We start from the raw sequence: 17,850 nt of genomic DNA, 5'->3' as shown, positions 1-17,850 counted from the left end.
CGTTCTACCTATCCCCCCACGGATTAGAAAATAAAAAACCCAACAGATTGACCCAAAAATCTATACGACCCCCCCTCCCAATACATCAAATCCTTTCCCTTGAAGGTGAATAGGAGAGTGTATCTAGTATCTTTAAATTTTCTCTCTCTCTATTGCCCCCCCCCCCCCAAGAAAAAGATGCAGATGGTTAGGTACTTATGTTTCTATATTTGATAAGCAGAAGTCGTTTTAAAGTCCCCAAAATGCCACTTGCCATATATATGCTAACAGGTTATTAAACTTTCCATACTTTTATGAATTCCAGTACATTTTTTTCTTTGAAAAGAAGAAACCCAAATTCAAGCTCACTTCTTACTTTTAGAAAAATACGAAATAGATTGAATCTTTTAAAATTATAAAATTTTCCGTTTAACATGTAGGCTTATTTTATCAGAAAAATCTCTTAACTAGCCAGCTCTGAAAAGGAAAGATTGAGAAACTGTCCACTAAATATAAATTCGAATGCATTTTTCCAATGTTTACAGTATGATCAACAATATGTACATGCTGTAGTTGATTGTAATCAAACGTATTTTTCGTTCACTCTGGTTATGATCGGCTGTACGACTTTAAAAGTTTTAGTTTTTGAATAACTTTTGATTTTTGTTTTTGGTAATTCAATTATCATCAAATGTCCTCCTGACTAGCCCCTTTATATCAAGTGCTATTAGTATACGTTAAATTTCACGTGTTTCTCTCTCTCAAAACAAAAAAAATTGAACAAAGTAATATTGACAAATATTTGATATTTTGTTTTTGGCAGTACATAAACAATGGTCGGGTTATCCGGTGCAGACATAAACTCGTCGAATAGAAAAATGTTTTATTCTACCTTAAAACGCCGTTGCAAATACTTTGCGGTTGCTCTGAGTCTCTAGCAAATTTTTCAGCTTACCAGAAATGAACTAATTATTATACTGACTAGAAATATTTTCACATTACTTAAAATCATCCTTGTTTACATTCCGGTGAATTGTCGGGGCTTGTATAAACTGAATTTGTTGATATAAAAGGAAATTATATTCTGTCATGGCTGCTATACACTTATCAAAATAAAGGAAAGGACCAAAGAATAAAAAAAATGGAGAGAATTTCGGTGCACGTAACATTTTTGTTTTCACTTTGCTCTCCAATGGATATAAAACACAAATTCATATATCATATGTGTAGTCATGCATGTGGGGAAATAGTTGTCATTTCAAAAAATAGAATTTCGCTGACTGCCACCTGACATGGTATGACACGTTGCAGAAATAGACTATATAAACAAATGAATTATACTGCACAAAACTATTTTCAGTTTCATCTCCTGTGATCTTAGTAACATGTAAGTATGTAAGCTTTATTTTAAATTTTCTTGAAAACATTCATTTTTTAAAAAATATCGTTTACAAGAATCTGCTAAAATAATTCTTAAAAAGACGTGTTAAGTCATCAATTAAAATCATCATTCATTTTACATTCATCTAATACAAACATATTTGTATGGAAACCCGTTTTATCAATAGTTCGAGAAAAAAATATCCAGACGGAAAAATAATTTGTTTTCGATGCTGTGGAATCATCACTGTTATTGGAGGACCAATGTTCGTGACTTTCGTGGGTAACCCTTGCCCATATATTTACATCCTCCCTACAAACGTATTTACAATCATTTGTTTTATATTTACTAAAAAAATTCTTACGAACTTGCAACCAACGAAATAACGTCCTACGAGCCAGGAGGAATTTCCATACCGACAAACATAAACCCCAAGAAATAAAAGTTATTAATACATACGTGGGTAGGTTAAGGCAACTACGAGTTTAATAATTGTCGATATTATTGTCATTTTTTTAAAAAAATTGTTTATTTTTATGAAAACAATGCTAAATGTTAATATCAAGCGAATGTTTATTATGGAATTTTATTTCTGCTCCTGTCGCTCTTTGAAGCTGTCGTGCCATGGTAGAACCTCACAGTAAAGGAAAGAGTCTTTCTGGTTTTCGACATGTCAAAAGTAAAATTGATAAAAATTAATGTTCTTTAAATCAAGATGAAAGAAAATTAAAATATCATATTTTTCGTTCTTTTTTTTACTATCATACAACTTGCCATAGAAATAGTAATCAAAGTTTTAAATACAATATTTTTGACGGAACGTTGGCGTAGGAAAATATCATGTTTTTGCAATTCAGTATTGCTGTAGATTCATGAGTCTTAGCCTTTTGAAAACAATAACATTAATTTTTGATTTTTTTTCTAATATGAACTAATGATAAGATACTTGCGGTTCAGAATATGTTTTTAAGATATGATTTGCCTTTCAAATTACATTTTTATCAGCTTTTTAAGCGCTCATTCTATAAATAGATTTTTGTGTAACAATCAAAAATATTGTAATATTGGGAGCATCAAAAATAATATGAATATCTTCAAAATTTAATCAAATTAGAGAAAATGCGGTCTAAGCAATAGCATTTAAGTTTTAATGTTTATTCCGATTAATTAGTATACGCTGATAGACATTCTAATGTTCTTTCACTTCATTGAAGAATAGAAATTTCATACCTTAAACAGAGGTCTATATAACTGCAGATAACTACATTCATTTTTATCTTCCTTTAAGTTGAGGGAAATTATTGTGACCTTGACCGGACCTTTATGCAAAAGGTCAAATTTGATTAAACTGATATATAGATTATATGATCTGTTTGACAGTGACAAAATTTCACGAGTTTCTTAATATAAGGTTTCTTGAGTGAAATATGACATCATGTTGCTTATTGTGACGTCTTATTGATCAGAGGAATTTTTTCCTCATTCATCCCCAAAGAGTTGCATTACCATTCCCGCAGAAAATTTGTTAGAGCATGGTGGTCGTGTAATTTCTATTTATAAAGCGCGCGATATTTATTAATAAAAAGAACTAGAACTGTCCTTACAAACTAGTGGACAAATTATTGACCATTCAAAAAGTGTGTCAAATTGAAATATATTTTCCGTTTTTGAAAAAAAAAATACCGTTTTACGTGTGATATATACATATTGAACTTTTTTTTAATTACGTGAGAGATAGGTAGAAATTTTCAAATGTCTCTCTATTAAGAATTACTTTTGAAAATTAAAAAATTAAATTATTCAAGCTAAAAGAATTTCTAGCGTTTTGGTTAAAGTTATTTGAATTTATTGACTCATTCTGAGATATCACCTGACAAGTGTACAATCATGTATATGTCTAAAATACATAATTTCAAAGAATAAAAGGTGTGCATTTCTATCTTATTTTAAAAAAAAAGCGCTCCAGTTTTTTTCTTTACTGAAAGAGGTTTTTGATCTCAAATTAATAATATAATTGATTAATAATAGATTTCAAACAAATTTCCTTGGTTGTTTTCCAGTTTGGAGATGGGAAACATCTTGCAATATTTCCTAAGTGAACCACCAGAACTTGAGGACACTTTAATAAGTTACGCCTGGAACTCACGTAAGACAAACAAATTGTTACTCTACATTTTAAAGTACATTGTACCATGCAAGTGTTTAGCATGCGTGGATCCGGATATTTCTTTTAAGGGGCATGGTTTAGAGGAAATGTTTTGTTTTCAAGGGGGAATTGATCCCTATTTTTGGTTATTTGTGAATTCAGAATTAATAAGTATGAATATTCTGTCGGTTGGGGGGTGGAAGGATATCTGAGTTTCGGATTTGTTTTCATTACGATCTTCCATCTAGATCCGGACATGTAGAGTAGAAATATAACTTCAAAAATCTGAACGTGCAAATTAAATGCTTGGTTTTAAAAAAAAACACTGCAAAATGTATCGTCATGTTTGCTCTGTTTGTTCAATGTACCTTATGTGGCTCCCTTCTCAGCAATATTTTTATTTAAAGTGGCGGATTCAATTTTCAAATTTAAGATACCAACGAAATGAAACGTATCGTGGGTCTAACTATCGACATTGTCAGAAACTAAAGGCTTTTCTACATAGAAATCTTGTGTGTCCAGTTGTGTAATATAAAGAAAACCCATAAAACAGAGTTCCTACAATGAATTACATGATGTATCAACCACTTAAGACAATTGCTCGATTGTTATAGTATGTTTTCCAATGTTAAGAGACTTAATTAACATGTTTAATGTAATCAAAACTTGCACAGTAGATTTGTAAGTACACATGTAAGTATGTTACATCGTTTCTTATCACTTAACTATTCTTTATTACAAAGTTTAGTTTATGAAGATTTTCTTTGATATATTTGCACTTTGCAGTATATTTTGAAATCATCTACATTTTAAAATTGGTAAGAAAGTATAACCAAACAGACAGTGTTTTAAACATTGGATTCTTAAAATAAATATAATTTACACCCATTTATTAATCAAAGAGATGTAGAAATGAAAGTATACGTTTCTAGAATTTAATCAAGGCAGAAGCCGCTTCTGATGGCTTGGTTGCATTTCTAAACAAATCGTAATTTTGATTATCTTTTTTTTTTTATCATGAAAGAATAAGTACAAATGTTTACTTACGAGACTTTAATCTGTACCCTGTAAAATCTCTAAAATTCATGACCTGCTAAGGGCTCCATCCCCTCTGCCACTACCAAGGCTTTGCCCTCGATCAAATAGGGCCTCAGAGCTGACCCCACACCCACTGGTTTTTACTGTCGGCCCCCTGACGTCAAATCATGGATCCTCCTCAACACAGAGGTTTAAATAATGTTAAATACAATTAAATTATCTGTATGATATATTGTAAAATAAATACAATTAAAAAAAAAATAAAAAATTAACAAAACATGTCTTAACTGTGTTACATGTATTTTCTGATCAGAATCTCTTCAGTATATACACCCCTTTGTCATTATACGTTTTCGTTCGATTTAGATTTTTTGCTGTTCCATATAGATTGTTATACAAAGATCTATATCTTTAATCAAGTATTACATGAATGTGAGAAACAGATGCATGTAAGAGTTGCAATTTCATTTATTTACTGATGAAAAAAGATTGCCACAACATTTCAAAATTTATATTCTTATGAATTTCTATATTCATTTCAATCATAAAAATAAAAGTACCATAATAAACAGCATGTCTCAAACTAAACACGCCCAGTGAGTAAACTCTGAGTCATAATCTCATTTCATTTAAATCATTGTTAAGACGCCTTCGTCCGAGTGCTACATATACATCCAATGCAAGTCAAAAAAAGGAAGCACATAGTATTATTTCAATAAATATATTTGAAATTAATAAGTAAAAAAAACCAATTACCTCATGGATTAGCGCATTCCATCAATTATCATTTTATTACAGCAAACGTTGTATTTTTCATGTTTAATAGCGACTTTGTAAAAAAAACGGTGTTAAACAGAAAAATCTCACACTGGACAAAGTTTTATATGTACATGTATTACAGACTTATACTCTGTCAAAAACATTGTTTAGTGTTCCTTGACTGTAAGACAAAATACGTACAGGTATGGTACCCGTTCAATTCTTTTTCATTGTATTTAAAAATCATTGAATAAATACTTCTTGAATCATAAAAAAAAATGAAAACCAAAATGCTTTTTGATTGCAAACAAAGTAATTCTATGATTAATATCCCTGAATCTAGGAAAATTTGACCAAATAAAAAAAATTCGTAAGTAAATAATTGAAAGGTACATTGACTATAATCATGCACAATCATTGGCAAATTTTACAGACAATTTTACATATAAGAAAATTTTTAAATATTTTTCTCATATTCTTATTTTTATTTTATATGATTTACGTTAAGGATTTTGTTTTACAGTGCGATTAAAAAGTGTCGACACTCTTATCATAAATAAGGTAACCTTATGGACGAGAATATTTGGATATACAGAGGAGAATGGAATGGAAGTTTACAAAGAATATACTCCTTTAGTTATAGCCTGCATGTGAGTTAATTGTACACTATATAATGCCTGGAATAAAATGGTGCATAAACAAACAAAATCACATTATCTATATAGGAGGAATTATCAAACACAGATAATTGTGTCTTAAAATTAACTTGCATATAGAAGCTATTATCTATATGGAAGAAATTACCAAACACAAGTAATTGTGTAATTAGATTTTTACTGTTTGGCGTTTTTGGTCGTGGCAATAAAAGCAGTTTGAACATTTGAATGTCTATAATTAGAATGTAAGATGGTATCAGCAGAAGCAAGAAGCACAAAATGAGCAGCAGCATCAAATCAATAGTATTTGATTGTTCCGGGTTAACTGCGAACAATATATATGCTAATTATTTACACAAACTTGTCACATTAGTTGAATGGACGGGGGCACCGAAGGTTTAAGGTTACCCCACAAGGGGAGCCCAATTCAACTCACCCACGACCAAAAGCCATCTATTAAATTTATGATTATAATGCTTTAAAGATACCCTATTTAGTATTAAGTTGCATTGTTTGTATGTGAAATAACCCTTCATTGGCGTTCGGCCGGAAATACGGTCTCAAGTCCTTTCCGGAAATATTCAAGGCCCCACTGAATGTCACTCAAGAATTTGTTGTTACCCAAAGGATTGAGATGCACATTACCATTGCCCCGAAAACTGGTTGATGTTCCCAATAATATCTGTGTGTTTAATATATGCCCCCAAGCCCTGTTTTTGACATGATGTTGCCCTATTGTCTCCATAGCTTCAAGATCTGAAGAATATCTATAAGACTTGCGTGGCAATATTTGCGACCAAATTAACTTAGTCTTCGGTAGGCTGGTTATGCTCTAGGACATATGTTCTATCAACTCAGCGAGGAGCCAGTCAGAGTCACCTGAATCATTACCCCCACAATGATTAACAAGAAAGTCAGGGGCTTACTCTAATCTAGTAAGATATATGACCTTTTTTTCATAGGTCAGTGAAATTTAATCCGGCATAACCTTGCCACCATATTTCTATTTTCAATCTGTTCAACCCCAAGTTAATCCCTCCTGTTCTAAGCATGGCTGCCAGAAAGACATGTTTAATAATGGAAGACACCACACACCATACTGCAGAATATGAAAGCAGAGAGTTTAACAGCTAACTACTTTAATAGGGCAACGAATATAGGATTTACAAATTTGTGATTTCCATCTGCCTGACTCTGAAATAGAATCTGAATGGCAACCTTGCTGATATGCAACGGTGGCAGCCCCTATCCGAAAAGAATGTACTTTGTATCGATGGCTACGCAGTCCTAGCGCTTTAGGCCTAGTGGCTTTATTTATAACTGCTGAGAACTGAAATCTAGTGAATGGGCTACCATCAGATTGACAGAATAATAGACCGTTAATTAAGGGCCTCATGGACATAAAGCCTAACATATACCTTACTGGACAATGAAAACTGGAAGATTTTTCAATGCAAAAAGCTACCCCTCTCACCCTCTGCCAAATTGGTCTGATGGTTAAAAACATGTTGGACTTGTCTAGGGAAAAATTGATGTCCGATACATTAATGATAGTGGCTGGACTATTGCCTTTGGAAAACTTTAGTCAAAGTTTGCAAAAAGCTCCCCCTCTCAGCCTCTGCCAAATTGATCGTCCTTTGATTGCCTTATGGTTAAAAACATGCTGGACTTGTCTAGGGAAAAATTGATGTCCGATACATTAATGATAGTGGCTGGACTATTGCCTTTGGAAAACTTTAAATTAAAAAGATTGTAATAATTTTTTTTAAATATGAACGAGCTAAACTTTTTGCTACCTTTTAGCCCCAATTGATTTGGAAAAGGGTTTGTATACCGAGCCGATTAGAATGATGAGCCCAAGCCAAAAGGCATCTATATAACATGCATATGGATGCTATTATATCACATATCTTCTCCGAAAGGATTAATTTTATTTCCTTTTATTTTATAACAGATTGTTAGTTTGCATATTTTAGCCTTATCATACTCTCTCTCTCTCTCTCTCTCTCTCTCTCTCTCTCTCTCTCTCTCTCTCTCTCTCTCTCTCTCTCTCTATATATATATATATATAAATGGGACATTTGTCAAATTATGTCATAGATGATTATTCAAAAAATTGATTAAATTTATCAAGATTTTATTTATGTTTATTTTGTGCTTGAAAAGTTTTGAAATAACGTAACAACGTGATGGACAGCTGTTTGTAATACATGTTCCAACTGAATTTCAGGTATAGGGAATTAAAACTAGCCACTGAACTTATAAAACTCGGCGCAGACGTAAACTTACAAGTTCGTCCTAGGGATATGCAATTTCCGTCCGAAGAGGGTGTCCCACCGTTGTATTTTGCAACAAATGTTGGAGATGCAGAGATAGTGAAATTATTGTTGAAATCAGGTAGAGTTCGTTTTTGTTCCCCCTTTTTTGTTTGTTTTACATATAAATGAAATAAAAGAAAGGAATAATTCTTTTTGACAATCTTATCATCATTACAATTAGTAATTTGTCTGGTTTTGTAATGAAATGTTTCTCAATGCATGTTTTATAATATGTTGTTCGTAAGTTCAAATCAAATGATTTTACTTGACTCTATGTTCATCATTTTTTTGAATTCTCAATTAATGAACACAATGTTTTAAAGGGGGGGGGGGAGATTGTTTGGTTTGTTATTCAACGTTATTTCTTGTCATGAACTTATATATTTGTTGAATATATAGGGGCAAATGTAAATGGATTTCAAGGTCGTCGGCAGTGTGTCGAACTTGAGGAACCCGAGGAAGAATTGTACAGTATCTTTGATCACGTTAGACGAACTTATTCCCGGTATAATAAAGGCTGTTACCGCCCACAACACTTCTTGGAACTTTATCTTGAGGCCGGGGCAAAGTTGAACACAACGAGATGGGGACCTTGTCTGTTTTTTGGGTAATTATAACAGATTACATTCTCAAAATATCACCTCGTTCTTATTATGCGAAAACAGAAAAGAGGGAGAGAATTTCGTCTTTATCACAGTTTGTCAGTCATTCTGTCCCCATTCCGATTTCCAAACAAGTTTGAAAACTTTCTTTGTTTGCTCAGTTCTTAATATTAAGGTCCTCCGTTCGCCAAGTTTTTTTCCTTTAAATTGTAATGTGACAAAAATGCATAAATAGATGTTCTTCAAAAGGCATAGGCACAAACATTGCAATAACACTCAAATTAACATATAAAGTGTAGCGGATAGTGGATGGAATATTTCACTTGTGGATACAAGCACCAAAGTTTGCATGAAGGTTCCTTGAACATTACTTGATCATAAAATATCGTTGGCCATTCAAGTTTTGGTCATTTTTAAGATGGCCGCCTCTTATTTCAAAATGGCGTCTTTTTTCATATTGTTTTCATGATATTTTAAATATTTCTGGGTAATGTTTTTATTTTCTGTGAAATTATGAAGAAGAATTTGTTGTATGATACAGTACCCGCAACGTTATTTTTTTACAATCCTATCCAATCGTATCGTGTATCAATCCTATCGTATCGTGCGTGTATACTGTTCTATCGTGCGTTAATTCTATCCTATCGTGCGTGTATACTGTTCTATCGTGCGTTAATCCTATCCTATTGTGCGTTAATCCTATCAGGTTTATCGTTTATTTTCAACAATTCTTCCGTTTATCATATCGTGTTAATCGTTTCGTGCCTTTTCATAAGTATTACTAAGTTGCAACTCGTTCGGTGCGCCGTATACGAATATTTATCGAACAGTAATTGTAAAATCCTATCCAACATTCCGTCAGGATACTAATTTTTATTTTTTTTTAGATCAAAATTAACCAATATTATATGTAAATCATATCTGTTAACATTGAAAATGAAAAACGAAGTTCTTAGGAACAAGGTAACATATTTACCTGTATATCGAATATATTAAATCGTACGCAGAGTGTATACCTGCGTAAACATTAACTTTTATGCAATATAATTTTGTTACATCATATTTTACAGAAACAAAACTATTTATGATATAATTTATATTTAATCAAAACCCGAGTTGTATTTTGAACCCGTTATTTTCCGAGTGATATTTGATTTCAGGCTGAAATGTTCTCGACAATCAGCTAGGGTGTAATGAAAACAATGTTAACAAATCGTACGCAGAATGTGTATCTGCGTAAATATTTATTTAACTTGTCTGTTATAATTCGTTTTTAATGCATCATTTTCTTACACAGAAGAAATGTACGTATGAAAGATTTTATATTTACTTTATACAAGAGTTGGATTTATATAATCAAACCCGCTATTTTCCGAGTGATTTAATTTCGGGCTGAAATATTCGCGGCGATCGGCTAGGGTGTTCAGTAATGAAAACAATTTTAACACTACAGAAAAGTTATTGATCATTAAAGCTCATAATTTTAGTTGAAAAACAATTAACTGGTCATTTTTATACATTGTATAAATGATGCAGCGATGATTAACAACTCGGCAATTGTTACTAAAAAGAAAATCCACGTAAATCTTTATTTGTACGTGTTCTCTCTCAAATTCTGCCATTATCAGTATGTTCGTAAATATCGTTTAAAGCGATCATACGTTTATCATGAACATCGTGTATCCTTTCCTATCGTGTATCAATCCTATCATATCGTGCGTGTATACTGTTCTATCGTGCGTTAATCCTATCCTGTCGTGCGTGTATACTGTTCTATCGTGCGTTAACAGGTCTAGGCAACCTCCGTTTTTGGAGGATAGCTCAATTTCAAGATGGCTGCTGATTTTTACCATATATGGAAAGTCACTTTGCATTGTGGGTGTAATTATCCTCCTTTTTTGGAGGATAGCATGGGTATATTTTAAAGGCTTTGTGCATATCTTTAATGAGAAAATGCAAGCACCAGACCATATGGGAATTAAAGTTAAGGAAATAAACTAATGATTGTATGCGGCGATTTGAAATTCTATGTATAGTATTTTCACAATATGCTTTGAAAGAGTGTACTTCCTGTGTTCAGTTTTACAAATGACATAGACTATTTACATCTTTTTCATTTAATAAAAATCACAATACAGTGATGTTTATTCCTCATTAAAACATTAATGAGTTCATTCACGTTTAGAGACACATAATAGATATCTTGATCTGCTATATTGTACATGTACAAAGTAAATGTTTGCATATACCTTAGGAACTTTGTAGCTCTTATTCTAATTAATTCACAGGTTATTAAGTATCATTTAAATTTAATCCCTTCACACAAAAAGACATTGTTAAATTTTATCAATCAAAATGATACCATTTATAATTATCAATTATCCTGAATATTGAAAAAAATGTGAGAGTCTTCACATAAAATATTTTTCTTTAAAATCAGCCCTGTAATTATTTAAACATAAATATTTATTAAATATTATCAATAGATATAATTATTTATAGCTAAATAAGGTGATATTTTTATTGTCTAACAATTATATTTTATTCATAGTTAACTCCCTTTGTAACAACAGAGTTAATTGCCCTTCATCTGAAAAGATCCACCAAGGGGCGCAAACATCTATCCTCCAATTTTGGAGGATAAAATCTATCCTCCAAAAACGGAGGTTGCCTAGACCTGGTTAATGCTATCCTATCGTGCGTGAATCCTATCCTATCGTTTATCTTGTAAAAAATAACGTTGCGGGTACTGCATAATTTGATGTTCATTTCATATATGAACACTCTGCGCATGCGTTTAAAAAGATGCTGCAGCTCATTTTTTAATGTACATGATCTAATCGTCTAAGCAGTTGCACTGCAAAGAGCAGTGCAAAATAATTCGGACTTGAAACATTTGCATTCCCCAGAAAAACTAACATTACATCAACATTTCAGTAGTTCTTAACATGAAGCCGCCATTGGTGGTAAGGATGTCCAGTGTGAAATCTGAAAACCGTAATCTTTACCCCAAACCTATCTGGAAAGGGATGGTGAGTTTTATTACTTACATAGTAACCGACCCAATGTATGTTTAGCTTGCAAAACAGATCTCTTAATATGCTCTACAAGAGCAGCTTCTGAGGGATCGAGGGATGCTATTGTACGGACGCTGCTTACGAGCAAAGAGGTCAAGGCGCGTGTCATTTACTCTATTGGCAGTGCTGGACCGAACATACATGATGTGTACAAATTGATTATATGTTCTGTCACACAGTCACAAGGAGAACTTAAGAATCCAAATACCTCTGCAACGCTCTCAAACACATTTCAGCCTTCCATGCTGTCATTTTACATGTCCCATCAAATACGGACTCTGTATCACAATCCGTGAATGCATGAAAGAATTAAAGTGCTTTTGAACTTGGACCCACTGACCAAATATTATCATGAATTGGTATCGATCGCAAATTCCTGCCCTTTCACCCATAACTCATCAATCTTCAAATCATCAAAAACACCCACACCAATAACAACAACAATCTGTATCCGAACTTGATTTGATACTACCCAAGGCTTCATGTTTTGTATGTAGGAACATACAAATGTCAGCTTCTTCATGGTTTCAAGATGATACAAAGTCTGTATCTATAGCTCTGTTACTGACAACATTTTTTCCTTAGTTACGACTATAGTAGTTTCTGTCGTTATAGTTACAGATACGATTTTGTTTGCTAAAAACCCAATAGTTCAGTTTTTTCTCGATACACCGAAAAAAGAGTTCCAAGTCTACTGTTTCCAGTTACCTACCCTCTAGATTCTTTGACAGTTAGCAATATCGCACCATCATCACCTTTTACAATTGCACTGTTCTGCTCATGGGCTTGTGCAATGGCTATGCTTGAAAAATTCAGTGATTCAGTTTTTCTAATGGTAAAGTTTCCAAACAAAAAAGCTGATTCTTCAAAGACATAGTTAGCAAATTTAGAAGATGACTGTAGCCTGTTATCTAGACTTTTATTTCCTGTCAGAGCAATGAGATTTACAAGAATTTTTGGAATATAAAACCAGAAATTCCCCCCTCGCTTTCTCAAAATGTTTTTTTGAATACTGGTGTGAAATCTTAGTCGATGCCTATTTTGGAAGCTAGTCAAGTATTGCCAAACAGTGTACCGACAGCCTCACTTGTTATTGACGGTCCATCATTATAGTCAATTCAAAACAACCGAACAATGTCAAACCTTTGATAACTATGCCAATGACATTATCCTAGCGCACTTCGCTTGCGCAAGGCTATTGTCTTCGATGTTTACAAAGATGATAACCATTAACTTGAAGGTGAAACTAGAAGAAAAAGAGGCATTAGATCTAGACGGAAGATAACTAGAAACACTAGACCGCCAAACTCCTGGAACACTTTTTTTCTGTGTAACGAGAACAAAACAAGACCATCTGGATTTAAGCGGACCAAATCGTATCTTCTACTATTACGACAGAAACTACTATAGTTGTAACCAAGGAAAAAATGCAAATCAATGCAAAATGCAAATGCATAACATGCAGCCGTGGGTACTATCAATTCAATAATCACAGTGAGTTCGGATACAGATTGTTGTTGTTATTGGTGTGGTTGTTTTTGATGATTAAAATGATGATGAGTTATGGGTGACATTTTGAAAGGGCAAGGATTTGCGATGGATACCAGTTCATATCATTGTTGGATCACTGGGTCCAAGATCAAAGCATTGTCATTCTTTCATGCATTCACGGACTGGGATACAGAGTTCGCATTTGTTGAGACAGGTAAAATGACAGAATGGCAGGCTGAAATGTGTTTGAAAACGTAACAGAGGTACTCAGATTCTTAAGTTCTCCTTATGACAGTGTGACAGAACATATAATTAATAAACTAGAAGAATTTGTACACATCATGTACATTCGGTCTAGCACTTCCAATACAGTAAATGACACGCGTCTTGGCCTCTTTGCTCGTAAGCAGCTTCCATACAATGGCATCCCTCGATCCCTCAAGAGTTGCTCTTGTAGAGCATATTAAGAGATCTGTATTGCAAGCTGGACATACTATCATCGTGTGAAATGTTCACCTTGGACATGACACCTTTTCCCCTGTCACTGGCGTTGATTGACTTTGATCCGGACACCCTTTATTGACACTCAGTTTATCTTAGTAATCCGTTGATTGAAGTAGCTCTTTATATTTACTTTTCTATTATTCTCTATTGTTAAAAATGTTTTGTTATCGATATGTAATTGTTGGCCATGTTTAATTATTCGACAGTTGGAGAGCGACGGTCAAGGCGCTCGTTCCACCGACTCCCGATATCGCGGGATATTGAAATAAGTTGCGGAGTTTTAATAAATCTTGTAAAACGAATACCGACCGACTTGTGCATTTTCTATGGGTCACAATACATTGGGTCAGTTACTATGAAAGTAAAAAACCACAGCATCCCCTTCCAGATAGGGTTGGGATAAGATTGCAGTTTTTCGGTTTCACACGGGACATCCTTACCATCAATTGCGGCTTCATATCAAACACTACTGAAATGTTGATGTTATATTAGTTGTTCTGGGGAATGCAAATGTTTCAAGTCCGAATTATTTTGCACTGCTCTTTGCAGTGCAACTGCTTAGACGATTAGATCATGTACATTAAAAAATGAGCTGCAGCATCTTTTTAAACGCATGCGCAGAGTGTTCATATATGAAATGAACATCAAATTATATTAAACAACAAATTGTTCTTCATAATTTCACAGAAAAAAACATTACCCAAAAATATTTAAAATATCATGAAACATGAAAAAAGACGCCATTTTGAAATAAGAGGCGGCCATCTTAAAAATGACTAAAACTTGAATGGCCAATGATATTTTTTGATCAGGTAATGTTCAAGGAACCTTCATGCAAAATCTGGTGCTTGTATCCACAAGTGAAATATCTTGCTGAAATATTGACCTAAGCTGCTACACTAATATCTACCCATAGAGAATGAAATAGATGTACATACAGCACAGGGAAATTCACCATCTTGGAGCTCTACCTTTGCCCGGCCTTGGAGTTAAGACCTCTTGAACCCACTTACCTAGCAGTGAGCGGCAACCGTTTTTATCACTCGGCCATTTTGGCAAGACAAAAATCTTGCTTTCGGTGACGAAAATCTATATATAATATATGATTTGTTGAATGCACAATCATGGAATGTCGTCTGTCATTTCCAGTCATCATCGGAAGTGAAACAAAAGAGATTGTTGTTCCTTGTGAACTAGGACATCACATGACCCCTTGGTCATCCCTACCCCAATTATGGCCTCGCTTTGTTTGCATGATATATATATAATGGCCCGATTATAGTTACATTTTGATTAGTTTTTTAAATTGGTTTTAATATGCAGCCTCATGTGTGCCCTCCAGAGAACATTTGACTTTTGTTACTTTTATCCTCAAGTATTTACGTATTACTTATCAATTTTAGATAAGCACTTATTTACGATAGGGTTAGTTATAGACTCGATCAGTGTTCCAATAAATGAAGGTGAGACATTGAGAGGCGGGATGAAATTTTATGGTGCAAATGTATCTGTACCATTCCATTAAACAGAATTTTTTTCATTCATTGAGTTCAACTACGATTCCTTTTTTATTAACAGGTGTTAAAGTTATTTATTTTTGAAAATTTCTCGCAATTATGGTCATGTTCACATGTACGCCGGTGTGTTGTTTTACGCAAATGGACCCAAAATGAATCCTAAGATTATAACATACAGCTGAATTCAAAGTTGATGAAAAAATTCATTCAAAACGACTCGGTTTTTAATACTTTTTGGTTTTGTACGTTTAAAAATAATTTTCTCCAGACCTATTTATCACAAAATACAATTGCTTTAAAATTAGGGCGTGGGTGGGTGCAGGTAGGGGACACGTATTTCTTGTGCAATGCTCGAAGAATGCTTGTTTATTTAAACAGATCTAGATTTCAGAATTATTCCTGTGTTAAAGACTGCTTAATCATTACATACAAATTATTTATTTCACAACGGTTTCATCTTTTCTTCAAACGAAACTCTATATATTGATAAATGGATATCATGACAATAAGAACTAAATCCTCTAATTTGTTAGAAGACAGCAATGTCAAAAAATGGTGGTACAGGATTCAAGAGGATTGTAATTTTATTATCTTATATCGAACATATACTTTATTTTATACGTAGGTAACCTTATGAGATCCAACCTTCGACAAAGCATGTTTGTGTTGAATACACAACTTTAACATGTTTACACTCATACGAGAGCAGTTATTAATGAAAGATAAGACACTCTGAATGTGTTTGGGGTTTAGATTTATAACGTTTGTAACGATTAATTCGTGTTTATATTCCAAAATATATAGGAGAGGAAAAGTCTTCAAACCCATACACGAAACATCGAGTATTTCACCTGGTCTTAATTTCAAATGTGACAGTGCAATCCTACTTCTACAGCATGGTGTGGATCCAAACATGTATAACATAAGCGATGTCTGGTTTCAATTTTCTAGACACACTCGCTATTCGTGTTTCGGTGGTTGTGTCAAGTTTAGCGTTATTTTGGAGACGTTTTTGGCGGCTGGGTATCATTTCACAAGTGTCGACCACAGCAATCGAGTCATCAGAGAAAAACTGAGACGTTTTGGTGTAAATGTTGCCGAACCAAACAGCTTGAAACAGATGTGTAGATCAGCAATAAGAGAACGTTTAAGGAAGAGGACTAAGGATACAACGATATTTCCAGCCATTGATACCTTACATATTCCAACATTAATGAGGGATTACTTAAAACTCCGTGATATCATCGACATCGACAGCTTAGATGGTCATTGTCGAGGTGGTCCTGTACATAAATAGGTATAAATACAATACAGTAAAACACGGTTATAGCGAACACGCTTATAATGAATTGACGCTTACAGCAAAGTGAATTTCATTCCCCAAGTCTCCATTTCATGTTGTAAACTTGGCGGATATAACGAATTACGCTTTTAACAAAGTACGATTGCCCGTCCCTGGGACTTCGTTATAAGCGTGTTTTACTGTACTACAATAAATACAAAAATCTCGCAAACTTTTACAAAGCATTAGATTTAGGAAGCATGATCTCCATATGAGTTGTTTAAGTTTACAAATTTAAATCCTTTTTTCCATTATTATTTATTTACAATGCGTTTCTAAGGTACTTGTTATGAGTAACCTGAATTTGAATGCCATGAACAACCAGGTACAATAGAGATACGATGCCCACAAACCTTTGTTTTGTAAACTGAGCTTGTATAATGTTTTTGGCTACGTCGGTTGTTTACTAAGTATTAATATTCGTTAACACTTCATTTGATTTAGATTTTTTTATCATTTGCAAGTTACCTATCTTTTCAGTTTGATAGTTTAATATTATCTAATGTTTTCAAAGTCTCATTTATTTTAAATATGGAACTTTGTATCTGGCAACTGTGTTTACAAAACAGGATGTTTTTAATATAACAAATAGTATTATGCTTTGTATATTTTGCCTAAAACTTTACAGTATGACATTTGATAGTTTTCTGTCTTTTTAAATGTATGGCATTGCACCTTTTTATCCATTATAAAAATTTGAAGATAAGAATTTGAACATTTTAATTACATCAAAATGTTATCACGCCCAATGGATACGGGTGAAGTTTTATGATTTAATCTTGATACGTTGATGATGAGTCAAGAGCTGCTTTATGTTTAAAACCAGTCATTTTGTCAAAGTCGGTTTTTTTTAACGGAACGCTACATTTATGTAAATCTGTGATGCAAATTTGATAAATGCCTGATTATTTTTGAAAGGTTCTGTAGAGTAAAAGAAATCAATGATTTAATTATCTTTCCCTGGGTCTCATTTGTTTTAGCTCACCTGAGCTGAAAGCTGATATGCTTTGGAAAAAAAATTGACAAAAAACTAAGATTCA

General features: G+C 33.4%; 1 protein-coding gene across 1 annotated transcript; it reads left to right on the top strand.

Annotated features, from left to right (window-relative positions):
* Window positions 1-1,287: 1,287 nt before the first annotated feature.
* On the top strand, window positions 1,288-17,475 carry LOC128161594 (uncharacterized). The gene is made up of 6 exons (XM_052824906.1): window positions 1,288-1,366; window positions 3,421-3,506; window positions 5,827-5,953; window positions 8,190-8,356; window positions 8,677-8,884; window positions 16,273-17,475. Exons 2-6 carry the CDS (start codon window positions 3,428-3,430, stop codon window positions 16,763-16,765), a joined length of 1,074 nt encoding a protein of 357 aa, XP_052680866.1. The 5' UTR covers window positions 1,288-1,366; window positions 3,421-3,427; the 3' UTR covers window positions 16,766-17,475.
* Window positions 17,476-17,850: the final 375 nt, after the last annotated feature.

This window comes from Crassostrea angulata, chromosome 8, assembly GCF_025612915.1.
Source record: "Crassostrea angulata isolate pt1a10 chromosome 8, ASM2561291v2, whole genome shotgun sequence".
In the NCBI taxonomy this organism is placed as follows: domain Eukaryota; kingdom Metazoa; phylum Mollusca; class Bivalvia; order Ostreida; family Ostreidae; genus Magallana; species Magallana angulata.
Note: the sequence above shows the minus strand (reverse complement) of the source record. Positions and strands in the feature narration are given on the sequence as shown.